General features: G+C 31.6%; 2 protein-coding genes across 6 annotated transcripts; one reads left to right on the top strand and one right to left on the bottom strand.

Annotated features, from left to right (window-relative positions):
- Positions 1–608: 608 nt before the first annotated feature.
- Positions 609–4229, top strand: LOC134713935 (rRNA-processing protein UTP23 homolog). 2 transcript variants are annotated; one of them, XM_063575210.1, is made up of 4 exons: positions 609–660; positions 2159–2393; positions 2782–2924; positions 3876–4229. In XM_063575210.1, exons 2-4 carry the CDS (start codon positions 2177–2179, stop codon positions 4224–4226), a joined length of 711 nt encoding a protein of 236 aa, XP_063431280.1. In that variant the 5' UTR covers positions 609–660; positions 2159–2176; the 3' UTR covers positions 4227–4229. The 2 variants fall into 2 exon arrangements, with proteins under 2 accessions (XP_063431280.1, XP_063431281.1); XM_063575211.1 differs by having other exon boundaries at positions 660–735.
- A 5276-nt stretch (positions 4230–9505) lies between these two features.
- On the bottom strand, positions 9506–22687 carry LOC134715301 (BTB/POZ domain-containing protein 1-like). Of its 4 annotated transcripts, none has more exons than XM_063577407.1 (5): positions 22592–22687; positions 14947–16339; positions 13280–13367; positions 12434–12580; positions 9506–11662 (listed from the first exon to the last, which is right to left on the bottom strand). In XM_063577407.1, exons 2-5 carry the CDS (start codon positions 16299–16301, stop codon positions 11504–11506), a joined length of 1749 nt encoding a protein of 582 aa, XP_063433477.1. In that variant the 5' UTR covers positions 16302–16339; positions 22592–22687; the 3' UTR covers positions 9506–11503. The 4 variants fall into 4 exon arrangements, with proteins under 4 accessions (XP_063433477.1, XP_063433479.1, XP_063433478.1 ...); XM_063577409.1 differs by having other exon boundaries at positions 22569–22658; XM_063577408.1 differs by having other exon boundaries at positions 22515–22639.
- Between the last annotated feature and the right edge of the window lie 2142 nt (positions 22688–24829).

The raw sequence follows: 24829 nt of genomic DNA, 5'->3' as shown, positions 1-24829 counted from the left end.
TTTTTAATTGGAGTTATCTTTCTTTGTCCAGAATCAACTTAAATCTTTGTTATATACAATATACAATGTATATTCACTTTTTACTACCAACTGATAAATTTAAATAATCTTTACCATTCAGTGATAACAAGCAGTTTTTTTACATCATGTATTTAAATGAGTAGTAATTGTTGCAAACTCCATTAGAATATTTTAATTGAAATTAGTTTTGGAATAAGGGAAAGGGGGATGTGAATAAAAAATTGGGTTAAATTTTTCTCATTTGAAATTTCATAAATAAAAAGAAAATTTCTTCAAACATTTTTTTGAGAGGATTAATATTCAACAGCATAGTGAATTGCTCTAAGAGAAAACAAAAATTTTAAGTTCATTTGAATACATTCATTCTGTGTTAGAAACCTATGCTGTGTTAACTATTTAATCACAATCCAAATTTAGAGCTGAATCCAGCTTGAATGTTGTGTCCATACTTGCCCCAACTGTTCAGGGTTCAACCTCTGCGGTCGTATAAAGCTACGCCCTGCGGAGCATCTGGTTTAAAGTAAGCAACTGTTTTAATTCTTTTCCGGAAAAAGTCCGGGAATGTATCCTATTGAATAAAACACTCAAGCGACTTCAAAGTCAACGGCAAACAAGTGCTTTGCAAAGTTCTTACACATGGTAAACAACATTTTTGGCCAACATATCGTAATTTGTGTCTAGATTAAGGAGATATAAGATATTTAGTCAGCCAAGGTCGTTAAAAACTTCTATTTGTTGTGAGACATAAGACCACATTTCTTGAACTAATGCATACTTTCACAACATCCAGGTTTTCAACCGATGAACTATTTTAATTTTAGTTTCTTGTGTACAATTTTAGATATGGCACAAAATGTGCACCTGAATATAGGTATCTTGTTTTGTTACCCCCATTGAAGCAATGGTTACATTGGTTACATTGGTTACACACATGGACCTTTAGTAAATGATATGCAATGGTGGCTTTATCTGTTGCAAACAGTACATGAATTATGGCTGTCCATGGGGAATCCAGTTAAAATTTGTAACCAGCCTGTGAAAGTCTGGTTACAATGGTTACATGTATGGGAAATCAGGTTACACTGGTTACATACATGAAGAATTGGGTGACAGTGCAACATGCATGGAGAAATCAGTTACAATGGTTACACACATGGGAAAGTTGGGTTACAATGGTTACATGCATGGAGAATCAGGTTTACAATTTGGACATTAGTATGGCGTTCATTATCACTGAACTAGTACATATTGCCAGCTGAAGGACGCCTCCGGTTGCAGGAATTTCTCGCTGCATTGAAGACCTGTTGGTGACCTTCTGCTGTTGTTTTTTTCTATGGTCAGGTTGTTGTCTCTTTGACACCTTCCCCATTTCCATTCTCAATTTTATATAAGTTTATATAATTTATAACACTCTTTTTAGTTGTTACCTGTGCACAGTGTGTATATGTTAAGTTTGTTTAAATGAAAAATATGATCCCATAGTTAAAAAATGTATTCATTAAAGTTTGAAATACAGGCCTAGGCAAAGTTTAGATGTTTATGAAGTGGCCAATTTTTTTAACTTTAGACTAGTGGAACACATATGCAGGCAGGGGTGTGCTATCCATATCCATACAAAAAATAGATCTTAGAGTGCCGACAGCTTCAAAAATGTGTTGGCAATTACATTTGTCATGTTTGTAGTTTAAAGCCAATAACAACTACATGTAATACAAAAAAATCATCCAATAAATCAGTGCTAAACGTACAAAAAATGGACACAAAGCACCTTCATCATGTTTATCAATGTATGACACCATGAAGCTACATGTAGTTCAAAACAAATTAGTGAAATTACATCTAAATAATAAATCATGTTCTTCCATACTAAAGTATCAATCAGTACATGTACACATCCAATATGTTTAGTGTAACCGACCTCTTAAACAGACTGAGAAATGCCTGACCTTGCACAGTGCAAAAATATAAGTAAACATATTTGACAGGATGGTCATTAATAATGTTAAAAGTGTGCATACAATGTAACTATGCAAAAATAGAAATTATAATGTCTAATGATATAATGAGTATATTGTGTAAAAAGTGAATATTACAGGCTCATTGGATATTGAATTTTTGTTGTTATTTATTTTTCTAGCAATATATATAAAAAAAGATGAAAATAAAGAGACATAAGCATATACGGAAAGTTTTGACTTTCTACAGTAGTAATTTTGGATTTAAGCCACCATACAATGTTTTGATTGATGGAACATTTTGTAAAGCTGCTCTGAAGTTTAAAGTTAACATCAGTGAACAGTTACCAAAGTATTTAGAGGCAGATACTAAAATGTGGACTACACAATGTGTGCTGGACGAATGTGAAGCCTTTGGTAAGTCAGTTATTATCCCATTTTTTTCCAGTTCATTGAACATTGTTCATTGTGAATAAGTATATTCATTGTTTTAAATTATAGTAAAATAACTAGCCTGATTCTGACAAAAGTTTTGCTATTTCATTTAATTGCAGCAATCCCATATGAAACAATATTACTTTTCGTACTAAGAGTATGAAACTTTTATATAAAACAATCAATATGGCTCATATGCCTTTGCGTCAAACATTCTTGATTTTATAGAACTTTATAATACATGTACTTTACTTAAAAACATAAAGCATGTTTATATGTACATGTACCATTAAACACAATTTCCAAGAATTCAATAGCCAGTTGTACTACACTCCCACATGTACAGCTAAAGGTTTCTTTATTTTTAAAGGTTCAGTATTATATGGTCCTCTTAAAGTGTTGAAGCAGTTTAAATTACAGCCATGTAACCACAAGTCAACTTTATCTGCATCTAAATGTATTACAAGACTGATTGGCAAAAAGAATAAAGAAAGGTTATTCCTTGCAACACAGGTAAATTATATTATATGCTGTAATTTTCAATATTTAAACTTTTAGTTCTGCGTTTGTGTTCTTTTTTTTATCTTGAACATCCAGTGGCTGAGATATAACATGCATGACCATTAAACTCATCATGATTCATCAAATCATCTTCAGGGGTCATTGGCTACCTTCTTATGTTGATTAAATGATTTTTATTCAAAGGGTCTGGAAAGGGATAAATTGCCAAAGAATTAGAGCTCTTGTATTTTTTGCAGAAGTTGAATTAGAATTGATAATAATCACTTTAAGATGGGATTATACTATAGTCTGATTCAACTAATTTTATCTACAATCTAGATGTTCATGTATATCATTCAAGAGTCAGTATTTAAGGACCAGAAAATCTCTGTAAAATTTAGATCATCTCAACTCAAAGACATGAAAATAAAAAGATATGGTACTATTGCTAATGAGACAATTATCCTCCATAACTAAGATGTTAATAACTACAGGTTACATTTTGACTTAACTGTGCTGTTGGATTTTGTTTTCTTAAAGAAATTTTCTCAACATTATGCAAATAAAATTGAGAATGGAAATGGGGAATGTGTCAAAGAGACAACAACCCGACCAAAATAAAAAAACACAACAGCAGAAGGTCACCAACAGGTCTTCAATGTAGCGAGAAATTCCCGCACCCGTAGGCGTCCTTCAGCTGGCCCCTAAACAAATATATACTAGTTCAGTGATAATGAACGCCATACTAATTTCCAAATTGTACACAAGAAACTAAAATTTAAATAATACAAGACTAACAAAGGCCAGAGGCTCCTGACTTGGGACAGGCGCAAAAATGCGGCGGGGTTAAACATGTTTGTGAGATCTCAACCCTCCCCCTATACCTCTAACCAGTGTAGAAAAGTAAAAGCATAACAATACGCACATTAAAATTCATAAAAATGTATATTTTTTTAATTTTAGGATAAAATGTTAAATGACTGGTTTAGAACAAAAGCTGGCACACCTATGCTTTATATAGCTTTCAATACAATAACTCTGGAACCACCATCAGAAAAATCAAAATTGAAAGCGGAAAGACAAACCGATGCTAAAATTGCTCCTTCAGAACATGAGCATGATGTCATTAAAAAGCTGAAGGTGGAAGCATTCGGTGAACAGGAAGTAAAGAAAAAGAAACACAAAAAGTTAAAAGGGGCTAATCCCCTGTCTATGAAGCCAAAAAGGAAAAGAAAGGATGGTGAACTCTCAAAATCACAGAAGAAAAAGTTAAAGAGAAAGCAGAGAGAACATTTGTCAATAGAAAATGGCTAAATTGTTTTTTGGTGTTTTAGTCTTTTTTGTTTCCTGAGTGTTCAATACATTGATAGTCCAGTCAATCTAGCATAAATTTGCAACAGAAGATTTTAAAGTTTTGATCTTTATCATTATACTCCAAATATACACAGAAAAAAAACCCATAAAATCTTACTCGAGGAAAACTTAAAATCATGATTTAAAAATTCCTATGGAGATATGGGAGATAAGTCTGCAAAAAAGGTAAAAATATCAATAAAAATTGTTTCAAAATTATAACTTTACCGCTTCTGTTAAACAGAATGTATTGACCCTTTATGTTTTAGCCGTCTTTAGAGTATATCAAACAACTTTAAAGGTATTTTCAGATCTTTATCATGTTACAACCTAGATTTTAAAATTTATTAGTTGACTATTTATTAGGCTTTTCAGCATGCCAAGTTAAAGAATCTCAAATTGAATAAAACTAATTAAGCATATATTCTTCTTTTTGTAGTTTAAAGTTTCTAAACAAGGTAGATAGAAGACAAATAATTTTTAGATATAAACAATACCAAATTCACATTATTTTTTCAATATGGTCAGAAAGCCATAAATTTTGCAATTTCTTTAATGAAAAATGTGCTAAAAAATAAAAATACCCGTAACACTTTGGTTTTGTACATTTCATGAGCAGACACTTATATAATATAGTCCAAAACAAACTTATTACCCCATTATAGTATCATATTTTACCTGTTTTTAAGAAAATAAACCAAAAACTGACAAAAAAGACTCATCTTTGCAGAGTTATCTCCCTTTACAATGTTAATTTCCATAAGAAATTAAAAATGCAAAATTTGAGTTTTCCTCATGTTAGATTTTATCGGCCTTTTTTCTGTGTATATTTGGGGCTTTATGCGATAGATTAGAATTAAAACATTTTCTGTTCCAATTAGTTTGAGGTTCAAACTTAGTATGAAAGGACTTTAGCATGGTTTTAGTTTATACAGATGAATTAATGAATCTGTTATTTTCAACAGTCCATCTTTTGTCAATTTCTTGTCATATTTTTATTCCCTGTCTAGGATAGAAGGGGGAAATAATGTTTCAGTATAATGATAATGAGCTGTGGTATGAATGCCAATGAGACAGACCACTATCTACCAAAGTTCAAATAAAGTGGAAGTAAGCAATTATAGGTAACTTTACAGCATTCAACACTGAGAACCCCATACTGTATAGTCAGTAAAAAGGGCTTAAACATGAAAAATATGAAACAGTTCAGCTAACTGTCTAATTTATAACAAAACAGTATACGAAAAAAGACAGTGGTGTAATAACACAACATACAACAAACTATAGAAATAAGTTGAAAAAGGCTAAACTCATCAGATCAAACAAAAAAAAGACAGGATGGGACGAAGAATATATCCATCCCTTATCCCGAACAAAAAAAGTACAGAACTTTAGAGTACTCACAGTTACTGACAGCCAGTTCAATGCCAATATCAACTAATAAAACAGAATAATGTATCTAAGACTATAAAAATATCAATCAGTACACATCCAAGAGAATAAGGGTAATGTGCATGTCAATTCAGAAATTATTGCAAAATATGTGACAGGGTGGTAAACTGATGATTTGGACTGGCATTTTGAAATATTTTATATGAATTTTAAAAGATTTTTCTCAAAATCGTACACATTAAAAATGTATTTATGAAGTCTACAATGACAAAATCTCAATAATTTCTGAATTCACAGTAAGGATGTCACTAACAGACAGAGAAACATGACCTTGTGCAATGCCAAAATATAGGTATCTACAGATCCTAGTACATTTTTGTACTGTGACAGTACATATGTGAAATATTTGTTATGGTTTTAATTTACAGATAACAAAATCAATGTTTGGTCTGCGTCAGTTGATCATTCTGTACGGCCATCTCATCAGTCAAATATGGATAAGGCACTTCATAACTAAGTTGTGGTCACATCAACTAGAAACTTAATACACATGTTCATTAGGATATTAACATCTAATTATTGCATGCGCCCTCGAGTATGTTTTCAAATTTTTTAAATCATATGCATAATTACAGTTTTAACCCTGATTTTGGTGGTTTTATAGAACATGGAAATGTGATAGTGCTAGCAGGGTATGATATCCTATGGACACATTCTTGTTGAGAATAATACATTTGCTACAAAAGTTCAATTTGATATGATCATTAAGAGTTGTTTCCTTGCTTTGAATAGCAGTAAATATTTTCTTGTATTCTAACTTTATGAATCACACATTACCTGATACATTATTTTTGGAAAAGATTTTAACAAATATTTGAACTCTATCCTGAGCCTATGTTTTTCTCACTGGATGTATGGAAGTTTGGCTGTTATGATGGCTTTTGTCTTTTGGTCTATTCCTAACTTTACTGTAAGGAACCTTTAGTTTTCATAAAGGTTAACCCTGCCACATTCTGTATGTATGTGGTTGTCCCAAGTCAGGAGCCTTTAATTTAGTGGTAGTCCTTTGTTTATGTGTTGCATATATGTTTTTTATTCAATTTTTGCATAAACTAGGACATATGTTTTCTTGTTTGAATTGTTTTACATTGTCATTTCAGGGCTTTTTATAGCTGACTATGCAGTATGGGCTTTGCTCATTGTTGAAGGTTGTACAGTGACCTATAGTGTTAATTTCTGTGTTATTTTGGTCTCTTATGGAGAGTTGTCTCATTGGCAATCATGACACATCTTTTTTTTATATCTATAGTTCTCATAGCTGCCTTGAATGTATCAACCCTCTATAAAACAAGAGTGCAGACGTTGAAATGTCTTACCTTTTTTACTAATCAATGGTATTATGTTGATAGCCCTAACTATAAAGCTTTACTATAACTATCACATAAACTTCACATGATTCAAGAAAATGAGGTTGAGGTCATATACCGGTAAGCCAAAAAAGAAATACATGTACACCTTAACAATCATTTCATACGCTATATATAGTTGACCCATTGCTGATTGTTTATAAGAAACACTTAAACCAACAAAACTAAGCAGTGACCATTGAACCATGAAAATGAGGTCAAGGTCAGATGAACTATGCAAGGCAAACATGCACATGAACATTTTACAATTCTTCCATACAAAACAAATACAGTTGACCAGTTGGTTGTAGTTTAAGAAAAACGGACCAAAACACAAATACTTAGTGATCAATGAGCTGTGAAAATGAAGTCAAGGTCATATAAAACATGCGAGACTGACATTAACATAATGAAATAATTCCATACACCAAATATAGTTGTCCTACTGCATATAGTATTAGAAAAATAGACCAAAACTCAAAATCTTAACTTTAACCTGGGAACAGTATATATGTTAATATATATGTTCCTGCTTTAACCACTAAACTACAATGTATGAAAATGAGGTCAAGGTCAAGATAACACCAGACATCTAGAAATGTACCATACAATCTTTCCATACACCAAATATAGTAAACCTACTGAATACAGTATAAGAAAAAAAGACCAAAATACAAAACTTAACTATAACCACTGCACCATGAAAATGAGGTAAAGGTCAAATGACACCTACCAGTTCAACATGTACACCTTAGTCCTTCCATACACCAAATAGACTAGTCCTAATAGTTTTAGTATCTAAGATATGGATATGACCACCAAAACTTATTCTTGATCAATCATCCATGAAATAAGGTAGAGGTTGAGGGAAATTATCCTACCAGCATGAGGACCTTGCAAGGTACGCACATACTAAATATAGTTATCTTATTGCTCATAATGAGAGAGAAATTAATATTACAAAAAATTGTAACTTTTTTCAAGTAGTCGTTGCACCATGAAAATGAGGTCAAGGTCAACGAAAATTTGACAGACGGAAACTTAGTCACAGAAGGCATCTATATAAAAGTATAGAGCATCCAGGTCTTCCACCTTTTAAAATATAAAGCTTTTAAGAAGTTAGCTAACGCTGCAACTGCCAGGTCACTATCCCTTTGTCAAGATTTCTGCGACAAAATTCTTCCAATATACAAGCCCTCAAATATGTATCAACCCTTAAAGCAATAGTGCTAGAATGTTGCTACAAAGAGGACTCAAAAGCAACAGCACAAATATCTTCTACAGATAGGTCCCACATTTTAAAACTTCTATTTCTTTGTCGCTCCTTCAGCAATGACGTAAACTATTTTATTATTTTGTTCAGAATGTAGAAGGTAAAATAAATCTGTTTAAGTCATCCTTACAAATGCTTAAAATATAGGTATCAACTGATTTTTAGATTTGTTCATATGTTGCACTGTTGTCCCATGGGAGATGGCTTGGCACATGTTTAAGGGCATACGATACAGTTTTGATCCTGTATTTACAAGTTCATGAAAATTTGCATATAGGCTATTTTTTACCTGATTAAATCAAATATGTAATAAAAAATATACCTTCATGTGCTACTTTTTGAGTTAAATGAGGTCAAAATTTTGTATTTTTGATCAAAATTCAGATTTGTGGCCGTAATTTCTTTTTCGAAAGAAAGACATTACTTTTTTTGTTATAAAAGATAAACACAAATTGTTTTTTGTTAAATGATCGGTAATTTCTGCATTTTATAAATATCCTAAAAAATATGCAATTTTTTTATTCAAAAACAACTATTTATCGAATGTTCATGAATTGAGGAAAAATCGTCATTTTTTACTGCATGTTTATCAAAATAAAAAAAAATCCTCTATTTACAGTTTTATAAAATTTGGTTCACATAATCTCCTTGCAAAATGAAACAAAATGCCGTTTTGAAAAATAGGGGTCCATGAACTCGTTTTCAAATTAAATCAGTTTGAATGATAAAAATCAGTCGAAAAATGCATCTTTTTCCGATATGTCACAGTTTGACGTCGCGAAAATAACAAATTACGTTAGCAACGTCCTTACCTTCCCTGTAACTGTATCGTATGCCCTTATACCTGCCACATTCTGCATGTGCCTGTCCCCTAGTTGAGAGCCAGTACATGCAGAAATTCAGTTGCTGTATATTGTATTTGTTTACATTCATGGTTTACTGTTAGAAATGATTTACAATTTTTTGTATTGGGCTTCTTATGGCAGTCTAACTATGTAGTATAGGTTTTGCTCATTGTTGAAGGCCTTGTGATCACCTAGTCCTGTAAATGTTAACTTTAATGTCAATTAGTCTCTGGTGGAGAGGTATCTCATTAGCAATCGTACCACATCTTATTTCTATATTGGCAGCTAGCTTTAATATTGTACAAGAAGAAAATAAACCATAAATGTATTCTGATATTTTATTCATAATTTAGATCTTCAACGGTCTACAGCAATATAATATCAATAATAAGCATTTTCATTTTTGCATACAAGGAAAAATATGGGCATTTTTTTCAGCATTTCAATTTTTTATTTTTAACATAAACTGGATTGAACGGGATAAATTAAGCTAACAATAAGGGGGAAAACACATTTGAAAGACTATTAGTTCTTTTTGCTTGCAAAATTACTGTTATCTATAGACACCTTAATATATATACCTAAATGGGATATTTTGATGAACTAACTTTGAAAACTATATTCAATGACTTAATTATCATGATTATGTATTATTATTCATTTCTTTATAGATTTGAAACAATCTATGCAGTTGCCATTCCCATATTCCCTTACTTTAATATTCAAAATTGGGCTAAACATTTATATTTGCAAACAAGAAATTAGGTAATATTTAGGAGATGGGATGCAATGTGATATTTACAATCTCATTCTTTAAAAAACGGTGTTTTTTTCATATTTGAATTACTGACGGGACTATTTCAGAGACAATTTCAATTTTGGATTTTAATACTAATATTTTTTTTTAAATCAGTTCTCTCTATCTTGTTGAATATATCTGGTACCGTTTTGAACCAGGCTCTTACATCAATACACGTCCTCTACTGCCATAAAGATAAACTTGTAGTTGTATACTTTTTAAAAATATCATACCAAAAAAATATATACAATAAATAGATCAATTATCAATATACATCTAGTTAATTCATAAAATAATTTTCCACAATAAAGATATCCTTTCTAAGCCATCCTTAAAAGTCATCTACCCCGTTAATATAAATAGAATATTCTACCTATCTGATAAAAGTACATTTATATAATGCACTGTATTCCATTTAAACATAACACAAAACCCATGGAGGTAAATATAACTTAAAAGCATGACTGCTTTTGAAGCTAATATTTCATAACAAGAAATATATTGTGAATGATCAGTAAAAATTGTCTTAAATATAGGAAGATGAGAAGTGAGTGCCAATGAGACAACTCTCCATCCAAATAACAATTTAAAAAAAAGGTAAACCATTATATCTTGCATGTTTTGTAAAGTAGTAATGTTAAAATGGAATAGCCTTAGATACATGTAGCATAAATAAATGACTAAATATCACAAATTATATCACAAAAAAATGCAACGCATAACACAGTTCTTCCTCCTCATACCTATAAATTCATGGCTTAAATCCTTTACTACTGGCCTTTTCAAAATTTATAGTAAAAATTATAATGACTTTTACAATATTAATTTGCTACAACAGAAAAAAGAAATAGCACTTGACTTTATCCTCTGGACAATCATCTTCTGACATATATAGTTTCATGTCACTTGGTTTCAATGTTTCATACATTCTGATTTGTCCACTAATAGTTTTCTACTTAACAACCTGATATTATTATGCATTGTAAAATATCATTCAGCATCTCTTTCTGATTTCCTTCTAAACTAATGTTTCCACTACCATGACTACGTGATTTTTTCGTGCCATTTTAATTTATAATGTAAATGTTCACTTGGCAAGGTCTTACATAATATCAATTAATGTAAATACATAATCATAAATGAATTCTTCTATTTCCACCAGCTTCCTGTATGGATTTTAGTTCTGAGACAAAATACAATATTTCCCAGTTTGATTCATTGTTGAACTATGTATAAGCACTGCTCATGAGAATTATTAATATGCAATAATGAACTTCAACTGATGTTATAATTACATGACTAAAGTTCAATTAAGATAATTTAAGCTGTTTTTAATAGTGAAATTCAACTTCAAAGTTCACTTTAGGGATATTATTTCAAACATTTGGTAGCATGGATGTTATGCACTTAAGTTGTATTTTCATGTAAAAAGTACTTGATCCTTTTTTTCCGTATGAATTGCTGACCTTCTGAATTCTTCAATGAGATGCAGTGGTTCACAACAGATTTTAATCTAAATAGTTTTATGTGTAGAAAATGATTTCTGGGATCTGTCCATCTTCTACTGATGTTCCATTGTTGTTGCCTGCAGCATAAGTAAACTGGAAAGTGACCTTTCCACTCGAAACAGATTCATGTGTCACTTTTCTGAGACCTTTAGCTCCATAATACGAGTCGGGACCCTAAAACAATAAAGATGAATTGAATGACACATATTTTTATTTTTATACATAATTTCAATCTTAAAATCAAAAATATCATTATTATTGCAATTAAGCTGCCCTGTTTTTTTACTACAAAAATAAATGGGGAATAAAGCCCCCATTTTGCATATTAAATTATAAGGGGACATAACTCATGAATGGTAAAATAAACAGTACACGCCAACCAAATTTGTATTTGATCTGAGTTTTGTTGAAATAAGCATTGTTATTTATAAGTTTCATGATATTTGACCAAGACAAACTTAGAAAAGTAGAGAATGGAAACAAGAATGACATAATGTTTTTATCAAAGAGGGTATGGATTGGACTCTTTTATTTCTTTATTCTTAAACTTTTTATACTTTTTTCTCTTAACTTTGTTATTTTGCAATAAGTCTCTACTCCTTTTATATATCAGCACCCCAATTAAACTCCCTCTTTTCTGTTCCCTTAATCTTTTATCTGTATATAGTGGCAGATCAAGGAATGTTCATAAGCGTTTGGGGGGCACTATTAAACTGCCTAAGTGGGGCTCAGCTACAGTCATATGAGTGAAGCTTAATTTAAATTTCAAAATATCTATAAATATTTGGAATTTTCAATATTCTTATCACCCTGTAAACATGGTAAATTTGACATTGCCTTATAAACATGCTGTAGTTCTAGTGGTAGAATGTTTTATACTATTTATAACCATATATAAAAATATCATGAATATTTGATCAGGAATGGGCATAAAAGAAAACTAACCTTCAAAGTTGAACATGCTGTGTAACTAGTGTTGGGCAGAATTTCCACTGGCTCCTTAAACATGACACGGAACGTGGAGTTAGAACCATCACACTGAAAACTGGTGTCATTGTGTCCCATTACTTTACCAGTGTCCGACTGTATAATCTGAAATTTAAAGAAATAATAAAACATCACATGTCAAAAATACTGGTTTCTAGAGGATTTCATTTTTGTACTTATTGCTGAAATATTTTTGTTATTTCTTGTAACAGTTATGTTCATTATCATGACTATTGTTTACTTAGATCTGTGGTTTGGTCGTATGTTACAGACACAGTATAAGTATTCAAGTTCATAGTATAAGTAATTGGAGTGAAATGGCTATAATAAGCCCTTTTTCTGAGAAAAATATATAGAACTCTGGTAGGATATAAAACATTATTGCTAGCTACTTTGTCTTTTTTATAAGAGTTTTCAGAAGAAAATAGTTCAATGAATTCCAGATGCAAAATATCTTGAAAAGAACATTTACAATAAAAAATTATACTGAAATGTTTATGTTTGAAAAAACTTTGATAGGTAAGCATATTTTTGTGAGACCCTCCTCCAAAAAAAGTATTTTTTAGAATATCTCATGATCACTAGCTTGGTCTTTCTTTAATTTGAATTGTGTCACATTTTGTCATATTTTAAACTTTAAATAACTGACTTTATGTTACATGTATATGTTTTACTGTTTTGCTTATTGTTGAGGGCTGTATGTGACCTACAGTTGTCTAACTATGCCTCATTTGGACTCTCAATGGCAATCTGACTACATGTATATTTCTGTACATGTACACCCCCTTAATTTCTAACAATTACCTGGATGGTAACATAATATTCCTTAGGTCCATGAATACTACCATAAAGTCCAAAACCAACTACAAATATTCTTCTGTTAACCATGAACCTGAAACATATAAATGTTTTAAATTATTCATTATCTTATGTATGTCAGGTATATTTTTAAGTGAAATGCTACGAGGCATATATGGGTATGAGAAAATGTCAAAATGACAATATGAAAAGACATCTACAATATGATTATAACACGATCAATAAATTATGTATATCCTTTATCCATATTTCTCTTCCAAGATCAGGCTTCACTCTGAATCAGATATATGTGACTACGTATTAATATATATATCATTGAACGTCATGTATTCAATCATTTGAAAAAAAAAATTTCGTTTTGTACAAATATATATGTGACAATAACATCTTCATGCCTTATATATGACATGTACTGTAGTACACCGCTAGATTCAAACTGACGTGGAAAGGTAACACATGCCCACCGAAAGCTCTTTTTTTGAGAGCCCAGGTGGTCGTGTGGTCTAGCGGGACGGCTGCAGTGCAGGCGATTGGTGTCACGATATCACAGTAGCATGGGTTCGAATCCCGGCGAGGGAAGAACCAAAAATTTGCGAAAGCAAATTTACAGATCTAACATTGTTGGGTTGATGTTTAGACGAGTTGTATATATATATAACTGACATGGAAAGGTAACACATGCCCACCAAAAGCTCTTTTTTTTAGAGCCCAGGTGGTCGTGTGGTCTAGGGGGACGGATGCAGTGCAGACGATTTGGTGTCACGATATCACAGTAGCATGGGTTCGAATCCCGACGAGGGAAGAACCAAAAATTTGCGAAAGCAAATTTACAGATCTAACATTGTTGGGTTGATGTTTAGACGAGTTGTATATATATATATACGAGTCTAAATTGAAAACTACGTTCAAACCTATGATTGCGTTGGATAAAAACCGCAATTTTTATACGTGTGCATGTCAAACAAATTTCGTTGTAGAAGGGTCTAAAAACAGCACAAACAACATTTTCCAAAAGACCAACAAAGTGAAAAAGTATATATATATATGAGAAGTTAGTTTAGGTTAAGGTTGAACATATATGCTTTAAATGATGTTAACATGATCACCTAGAAACAAAAGATTTACTAAAAGTTAAGTCAATTCAGTGTGCTGTTTCATATTAACTAAGTATGTCCTACATGGTTTATTGACTACAAATTAAAGCAACATGGGGCATTATCAAGCTTAGCTTAGTTGAGAGATATTCCTTATATGGTTAAAAAGAATAAGTGTTGAAACCTAAATGTTCATGTCTGGACTGCATTCACGGTTACACCAAAAATGTATATACCATTCAATTTTACCTCAAGGGTTTTTGGCACCCAGCCTTCACGCTTAACTTTATGAGTCAACAAGCCAGAAGCTCAAATTTTGGAAAATTTCAGTTGGATTCTGTTGGCTTGTAGAGCAGAATTTTAAAAGCCCGAAACCAATTTTACTACAAGCCAATGCTGTAGGACTTGTGGTTTAGCGTGAAGACTGGGCACCATACTCATAATATAACCTTTACTTATCTTGATTCAACTGGAACTGCATACTATTAATACACTAAAATACTGATAATCTAGTACTGTAAGTTAATGAAGTAGAACACTTTTCTAAATTAAGATTACCTGATTCTATCACTGGTTCCACTATAACCCCATCTACTCTCTATCTGACAAAATCTGGATACTACTTGTTCTTTACCAGTCAGACAACACCTTGGGACATCAAGGAAAGCTATCTGTGGTTTAGGATTTACTGTAAAGTATAAGAACAATTTGACCACTTCTTTATCTTCTAACAATCCACTCTGAGCAGCTCCTTGAGCGAATTCTTCCACACTCATTAAAGGGAAGCGAATCAGTCTTAATGCACGCCCTAACACGCCACGTTGATTTTCAGGACTTGGTGGCAGGTTTTTACGAGTGCATTCTGCCTCTGCCCAACGACAAACTGATGCGAAAAGTTTGAATTCTCTGATTCCTAATGTGTCCCGTTCTAGAACACAACAAAGTGTTTCTAAATCTATGTCTGTGAAACCATCGGCCTGCAAAGCCTCGTGTGTATTTTTATCTATAGTTTCTAAGCACAAAGCTGCCAGCTGGGGCTCGTCAAATAAACGTGCCTGCGTCAAAAGCATGAATGCATTGTCACTGCTCAAATTTCTCTTTAAGAACTCCACACATTGTTTCTCTAATGCTGGAACTGCATATTTCTTAGCAGCATACAATGTAGTCATAACAGAATCAGAACATATTTTAACTTCATCTGAATACAAAAATCTGAGAAGTGAAATAAATGCTGCAGGCTCAACGTCAGGGATTTCTACAATATCCTCTTGTGTTGCCATTGGACCATTAAACTGTGCATCAAACACAGCACTACCTACAGACAGAACAAATTTATGAGAAGGTATTTTTTGTTGATGGGGTGGTGCTCCAACCATAAAATGAACATCAGCCATTATTTCAGTATTACAAAGATAAGAAAGTCTGTCTTTGACACAGATCTTAGTAGCCTGCCAGTTATATGGAGCATTGCCACCATGTCCAAAAGCTGCACTTGCAGTTGCCAGCAAAAGGGCTTTCTCTGGACCTGGGTCACTTTGAGAAGAGATCTGGGTGACAAATTGACTAGAAAACACAGGTAAATCTGAGGTTGATGGAACCCTTTCCATCTTGACAGGGTTCTGAGCAGGGGACTCTTGCATGGAATTCAATGGCGAGTCCGGTGCTCCTGAATCATCCATAGCCTCAGCTGATGACTCTGAATATGTTGCTGTTGAATTAGCTTGTTTCTGATGTGATTGGGGTTGTGATACTGAATTTAGAGGATTTCTTGGATTCACATTAAGCTTCTGATTTGTACACAAGTTTTTTGCTGTTTGATTTTCTTCTCGATTAGCAGTCTTTTCATCATTTTTTCTCTCTTTTCTTTTCGGTTGTTTATCTGGTTTATCTTTTTCATCCATTTTTCTGTCCATATGGAACAGCCTTCTGATGAACTTTAACTCAATTTTACCTGCAATAAAAAATGTATTCCATAGTTAAGTTTCTCATGAACATGATCGTTTGCTTTTGATCAAACTTAAAAGATATATATAATTATGCATGTTAAATTATAAATGATAATAAATACAATATTAATATGTACCTGAAACAATACAGTTGATAACTAAATTGTATGATCCATTAGCTATTGAAACATCCACAAACTAGATGTAATCTACATGTATATAACTACAACTTGCAAAAAAAACCGACAACATATAGTTTATAGTGTATCCATAGGCTCAACATTGCTAAAGGTCGTATCTTCTTTAATTTTAATTTGTTAAGTTGGTGTCTAACGACTTTTTATAATATTTTATTTTAACTGAGCCAGAGGAATAGAAAATGCTTTTCATGGCCAAATAATGACACTTAATTGTCTTATCTGAACCTTTTTCTTAAAACATGACCCTGTCGATTTTTTGGGGAAATTGATTGATAAGCAAACCTAGTTTATAAGCAATTTTTACCTTGATGCTTGTACATGTTTTGATGGATGTTTATAATTGAAAATGTTATTATAATTTCATGTACATATATATCCCAAACTATATTGCATTGTTATTATTGACTTAATTGATTTTCCATATCAACAGAGAAAATCCCCATATATTTCAAGGTCTAACATAATTTGCACTTCAGAAATGAGACCTTGAATTTGATATACATGTACATGAACCGGTATATTTACATAAAATTATTCTAATGAATCCAAAGGTTTACGATCAACTATTAGAAAAAGATTTTATTTAATATGTACATGTACAATGTATACATGTACATGCATATTGCAACTAACCATACCTACATATGTTTAACATCTCTTTTGTTCATAAAAAAATATTATTCTGTTTAATCGGGAATGAAAATAAATGCAAAAGTACAAAAACAAAAAAACTGTAAAAATAGATTTGAAATTGATTCCATTAATTCAAAATTTCTGTTATCTCTTTTTATTTTCATTTTCTTAAATATAAGCAGAAATGGTAAAAAAGAACATGTATATATATTTGAAGTGAATATATATAGATATGACTGACTCACCCATATCATATAGGAATAAAACAAATTTCCTGCTTACAAAATTTTCAATCCACAAATGAAAAATCAATGTCAAAACTTAAAACAAGGAAATAGATACAAATTTCCAAAACAATAAAAAATAGTGACTGGTTTATTATCCTCTGTTATAAATGTACATTACATAATCTTTATACATGTTAATTGCAATAAACACATGGAACCCCCTCCTTTAGATAAACAATCAATTGAAGGCTTCAGTTTCAAAGATCCTTTATCATACAATGGAACAATTGTATAAACACTTTTATCAACAAGGGAATGTACAAATAAATAAACTAGTGGTTATTTTTATAACAGTTCTTATTTTCCTCTTTAAAAGGCATTATATACATGTATAATGTATACACTTAGACATATTATCTTCTGCAATCTTACAATGCATATATATATACATGTATACATTGAGTAGAACAAATATTATGGTGATTAAAAACAAAATTTGATGGAGTTTCAGAGAAATTAATACTATTGTATCATGTGTATTGCAAACCCAATTTAGGATGATCTTTTAAAATATACTTTTATAATAAATTCATTATTGCCAGTCCTTTTTTTCTAATCTTTATTATTAATAAATAAAGTAATAAACTTTATCTACTAAATATTATGTATCAATGTATAATTGTGTCCATACTGACCAAAGCAATAATACAAATTATACATTATATTATTATAATAATATAACTTTGGCATGGTATGTAATACTTTTAGGAGTTTTGGGCTGATTTAATGCATGTTATGCAACAACCTCTAACTTTTCTGTCAGAAATTGATAAGATATTGATGATTTTTTTTACATTATCAATCAGATCTATCTACTGGTATATTAACTAATATGTTTTTATCTGTATAGCATTCTGTCATGTCTGTTAGGAATCACAAGATAAAGAAGCTAATTAAGATATAAGTATAGTCATAATATTGGGAGATCATTTGATGTCATGACTGTATGGTCATTGAAGTAAAATGGTATGATGCATTGTGGAACTCAAGTCAGAATTTTATAGAATCATGATACATCATGTACAAAGTGCACATATTTTATAGAATATTTCATTTGTAGATCATCTTATTTAAATGGTAATTTTTGTTGTTTCCAGTTTCCCTCTCTCTATATTCATGATATTGCAAAAATATATCAATCAACATTGAAGAGTTACATAACTCCCATAAATAGTCAACTAACAATTTAATTTAATGTTAATTTATTTGCTTACTCGAAAATTAATGAAAAGGAAAATTTATCCTGAATAAATTTCATTTTTGGCCGACCTATAGCTAGACCATCAGATAAAAACAATGCTGTTCCTAAATATAGGTATCTATTTAAAAACAAATACAAATACTGCATTTTGTACCAAACATGACAGCCAATATCAATTGAGACATCTACATGTATCTACCATAGAAATAGACTAAAGGATAATGATAATATAAATCCTTAAAAAAGTTTTAGCAGGACCCTTTCCAAAATTTCATATTTTAACACCACTTATTACATGTGATGTCATGCATGTACTCATATTATAATATTATATTACACAACAATTGGAATTCATGTTTCCCACATAATCAGGAAACCCATTAAAATTGGTATCCTACGAATAATAATGAATCCACAGTACATTTGTATTACACAATATAGCACAGTAAATGATTTAATAAAATAATAAGAGTAATTTGATATAGGCTCATTTCAGTAAAAAAACATATACATGTTTACATGATGATGTACATGATGTATACACATTTAAAGAAAGTAACATATAAATAATGAAATTGACAACACAAATTCTCTTTTCGAAGCAATCTTGTAGAAAATATCTTTTCTTGATTAATTTATAGAACTACATGTAAGTCAATGGGAGATAACTCTTCACTGATTTTTTTAACCACATTGATATTTTCTGAAAGCTTAGTACTTTTGATCATCAAATAGAAACTGCAATAATTATAAAGATATTTTTGAATCGGGCAGATGGCATAAAATTCAAAGAGACGAAAGAACCTGCATTGTATGTAACTCAAATGAAATAGGTGATGAGTACCATTATATTTTAGATTGTGACTTTTTTAGTTCAGAAAGGCAAAAATTGTTATTGAAATATTGTCAAAAAAATGCAAATACTTCAAAATTTAATCAGTTATTTTCATCAACTGATATTATTGTATTAGAAAAACTAGCAAGATTCATTAAACAAGTATTATCAATTGTTGTCCCTCCTGGTTAGTTAAATTGTGTTTAACATACACAATTAAATAAACTGCCCTTTTCCACATTTATTTACGCATGCACTATTATTGTACTATAATTACTAATTTCTATGTAACTATGTATTTTTATGAGAATAAAATATTCATTCGTATTCGCTTATACTGACAGTGTAGACAAAAGGTACCAGTGTATTCCCCTTTTCATTAGAAGTCATAGGTCTGAAAAAAAACTTCTACTTCCATCATCTGCCTTGTGTTTAGAAGTCAAACCTTTGTTACATTTATTTGCAGAGAACATGTTCATTCAGAATTATAAAAAATTTGTAAGGGTTCCGCGGAACCCAGTTTCTCGCCTATTTTTGCTGTAAATCGCAGGCTCAACAACAATGAGGAAAAAAATCAATAAAAATATTCCTCTTGTTACTATTTTATGATTGTAAGAAAATCTAAGTCCATTTAAAAGTAAATTACAGAAAAAACGGAGTAATCTTTTTACAAACTTTACTTCTGGATACAATCTTATGATCATAAATAAGCTTCTGTCCAAGTTTGGTACAAACCCAGGATAGTTTAAGAAAGTAAATAAATTTTAAAAACTTTAACCACAGCGTGAATGTAATGGTTCCCTGCAGAAAAAACTAAGTCCATTTATAGTAAAATACGGAAAATATGGAATTTTATTTTTACAAAATTTACTTTTGGATACTATCTTCTGATCATAAACAAGCTTCTGTCAAAGTTTGGTAGAAATCCAGTAAAGTTTAAGAAAGTGATTAAAATTTCAAAAACTTTAACCACAGAGTGAATATTTGTTGACGCCGCCGTTGATCGCTTAGTCTCGCTTTTTTGACAAAAGTCGAAGGCTCGACAAAAATCAAATATGGTTAAGATATTTGGTATTCAACTTTATAAAACAAAAATATTTTAATGAACAGCTGAACAGTTTCCATAGTTTGACTTAAATTACGCTATTGTGTGTATTATTGTTAAAACCTATCTTTCATGTCTTTGGAGGGTAGATATAAACGAAACTTTACAATTTCGTTAAGTTAAGTACATGCAAGTAAAGACCATTGGAATTATTTACTAGAGACATATTACACAGATGCAGCGATTCCTTACCCGTGTTGATTGTCACACATATCAGACGCAACGTTAATTTTTTCTAAAAACATGACAGTCTAAGACACACTTACTTTGCAAGGAACAAATTTTCACTTTCAATTAAAATAAATCACTCTTCGTTATCTTTAATCAAAGCTGATTACAATTTTTTCAACCACAAATACTCATTCATAATTTTCATCATAAATATCTTTAGCAAGTGTATTTAACAAGTTCATTGGTAATGTTTAAATAGATTCTTCTTCTTGACCAATGAAAAAATTTGTTACGTAAACGGTCAAGTGATCATGCATACGATGGATAAATACAATGTATAATGGGATCTATTTCTTCAAATTCTGCACTGAACTCTGAAGTTTTAATTTTTCCAATTTTCTTCTAAAATTATCTACCATTTTGAAGATCATTTACGCTCTTGCAGGATTACATAGTCTGATAAGGCTGAGATGAGTGTGACTCAAACTAATGGTCACTTATTACGTAACACTGATCGACCTCTTACTGGTGATAAGCAACTTGATAACCAACATTTATAATGAAAATGTGAAAATTAACACGCTAGAATCTAGAATAAAGGGACAACGGCCAATTCAGATGCTGCAGGATCTACAAAAATATTCCCAACCTGGGGAGAACACTGACGCACAGTTTTTTTCTTTCATATATTCAAAATTTATGAAAACTACTCAAATTGAGAAATATTGGTGTTTTTTTTTTATTCATGACATGACCATCAGAAAATCTATTTCCAACTTTCATTGATCAATCATCAGTTTCCACTTACACTGAATCAAAGAATTTCCAAATCAAATTCTGTATTCAAATCAAATATTTCACAAAACTGAAATAGCTGCAGAACCGTAGCTCTTAGGTCCTTATGCTTTTTTTTACTATTTGCAGACGGTCCACAAATAGTAAAAAAATAGCATAAGGACATAAGAGCTATGGTTCCTCAGCTAAGTCTGAAACTATTACCATAATAATTTATTATTTGTAGAGTGTAGTAAAGGGTTATTTTCGTGCAAAGTCATTGAAAGTGTTTTACCATTTTTTATTACTTCTTCATTAATGTTTATGCAATAGATACGACTTTTATCTCATTCACAGACAGCCGTGGTGTAGTGCATTGGACTACTAACACAAAGGTTCCTGGTTCAATTCCTGTTTGGCAGTGGCGGATCCAGAGGGGGGGTTCCAGGGGTGCGCACCCCCCCCCCTTTATTTTTGCCGATCAATGCATTTGTATCGAGACATATGTTTTGCACCCCCCTTTGCCCTGGGTTAGCACCCCCCTTTCGAAAATTCCTGCATCCGCCCCTGTTTGGGATGAAAATTTCAAGAACTGAATTTTCGGCTCTCCCTTCACACCATTTGTGAGTATGGTCTTGAGGAAATGATGATAGCCCATGAACAGGGACAATAAATGGCTGACCCGTGTTAAGAGAGAGCCATATCTCTTGCACTTTAAAGACACCCTTGTAGATTTCGAAAAAGAGTAGGCCAGGAACATATATATTTATATACTATTCCACACGCAAAGTGGAAAGGGATTAATATAAGTTGCAAAACTTGTTTCCCAATCACTATAAATAAATGTGTTTAAACTAAATTGGCTATGAACTTGCTGTACCAAAATTATGGACAGAACAGAGAGACCGAAGTCGAAGATCAACTTGTTTGAGTCACGGTGACATCACTTCTATGTGTCATACACGTTCACTTACATGGCCTTAAATAAATGTAGCAATTCAATTGTTCACATCATAAAGCATATTTACATCTTCAAAGCAAAGCAACCTACTTTCAAGATCATTTTCTCAGTCAATGTTTTCCGACCAAGCAACAACAATGAAACAGGAAGTAGAAAAATTAATATCTGCTCATGTGCAGGATTTTAAGGGTAAGATAATTTGCTACCCTTGATTGGAAATAATGTTTAATAAACCAGAATAAAGTATGCTTTTCACAGGACTGAGGTTTACAAGTTAAGGAAAAGACATAGTGGTTTAATAGTTTTGACAAATATTTGAATTCTTTTAATTTGCCTGATATCCCTATGATCTAATTTCAATAATATAATTTGTCCTAATTGTGCTTACCTGTTTATACTTCATCAACTTTTTAATATTGGTAATTAGTTTTATCCCAAAAGTATTACTTCGCCCTCTTATCTTATCGGACCCTGTCGTGCATCAACCAGAACAATTATACGCTTAAATTCAAACATGCTGGAAGAAAACAGTATAGATTGTAACAGAACAAATGTAATACTACTATAATTTTTTTGAGTATCGACAAATGCATAAAATTGTTTATATTTTCAATTTGTTAGTCCTGGTATCTATGATGAGTTTATTTATAATCTTTGAAAGAATTAACTGACAAATTTTCAATCCGAGTTTATTTTTAACATTGGTATACAACATCAATTTCCTCCAGAAGTGAAGTATGTTTTTATACGAAAGTCTATCGCGCAGGAATAACCGAAAAATCAACAACCCAACAACACAAAAAAAAAATCATAAAAATAACGAATTGATTATAAAAACAGTACAAAAAAGACCCCAAAACTGAACTCCATTCCCCAAAAGAAAAACAACCAAAAGCAAGACATGCATATAGAAAAATCAAAAGCAAGAGCGGACATTAGTTTGACCCCACAAAATCTAAACAAAACCACAAAACAAATAAACTCTTAGATAATATAAAAAATTTCGAGACGCAAAGTAAAAAAAAACCTATCTTTTACAAAAAATTCGATGCTTTGAGCCTTGTTGTAACCAAGTTTTCTGCCTGGAGATTTTTTCTATAATGATCATGTGCGAATCCTGGACCTTGATCTCTTGGGGAACCAAAATTGTTTAGAGATGTGAATATATTTAGAAGGGCCCAGGTGGTCGTGTGGTCTAGCGGGACGGCTGCAGTGCAGGCGATTTGGTGTCACGATATCACAGTAGCATGGGTTCGAATCACGGCGAGAGAAGAACCAAAAATTTGCGAAAGCAAATTTACAGATCTAACATTGTTGGATTGATGTTTAAACGAGTTGTATTTGCGAAAGCAAATTTACAGATCTAACATTGTTGGGTTGATGTTTAGACGAGTTGTATGTGCGAAAGCAAATTTACAGATCTAACATTGTTGGGTTGATGTTTAAACGAGTTGTATGTGCGAAAGCAAATTTACAGATCTAACATTGTTGGGTTGATGTTTAGACGAGTTGTATATAAACAATCTAACATTGTTGGGTTGATGTTTAGACGAGTTGTATATATATACAACTCTTCTCATTGAAACATCAACCCAATGGATTAAGCAAGTATTATCCATCGGTAAGATAATCTGACAAACACGGTCTTTCCCATGTAGATACGGCAGTCCTTTTGCGCCAATTACCGTATTTTCAGGGGTATTATTTGCGCCAAATTATGTTTTCCAAATGTATCAATTGCGTCAATATTCGGAACTCATTTGTATACATAAATCATATCATAAATATTATTGATTATTCTAATATGACTTCCTTATTACGCTTTGTTAACAAAGCCGTTTTCTAATGAGCACAACAAATATGTTTGACACATGCGCACGGACTTTTTATCAACGTTATTTCCATCGTTATCCTTTTAAATATTTACATTTAAGCAGCAAGCATAAACTTTTATTATATATTTTTATCAAACAACATATATTTACATACTTACACTGGTCGAAGTTTTTAATATTATTCTTATTTTTTGCTTAAAAGTATCATATGTTGAAAGATATTTCACCATGAAGATGAGCATCTGGAGAGGCATGACTTGAAATGCAATATACAGTCCATGTACAGAGAGAGAGAAGAAAACTTATTGCTTTCCTGAATATTTAATACAAGATATGCCAAAAGGGAAGAAAATAGAAGCTATTGCTGATAATGTTTTAGCCACATATGTTGATGACACAGTGCTTCGTTCCCACCATCCGTATGGGCTGAAACTCTATCTACCGCAAGACGTACCAGCAATGGAGAAGAAAAAATCCACGGGAATTATTATAA

The sequence above is a fragment of the Mytilus trossulus genome, chromosome 4 (genome assembly GCF_036588685.1).
Source record: "Mytilus trossulus isolate FHL-02 chromosome 4, PNRI_Mtr1.1.1.hap1, whole genome shotgun sequence".
In the NCBI taxonomy this organism is placed as follows: domain Eukaryota; kingdom Metazoa; phylum Mollusca; class Bivalvia; order Mytilida; family Mytilidae; genus Mytilus; species Mytilus trossulus.
Note: the sequence above shows the minus strand (reverse complement) of the source record. Positions and strands in the feature narration are given on the sequence as shown.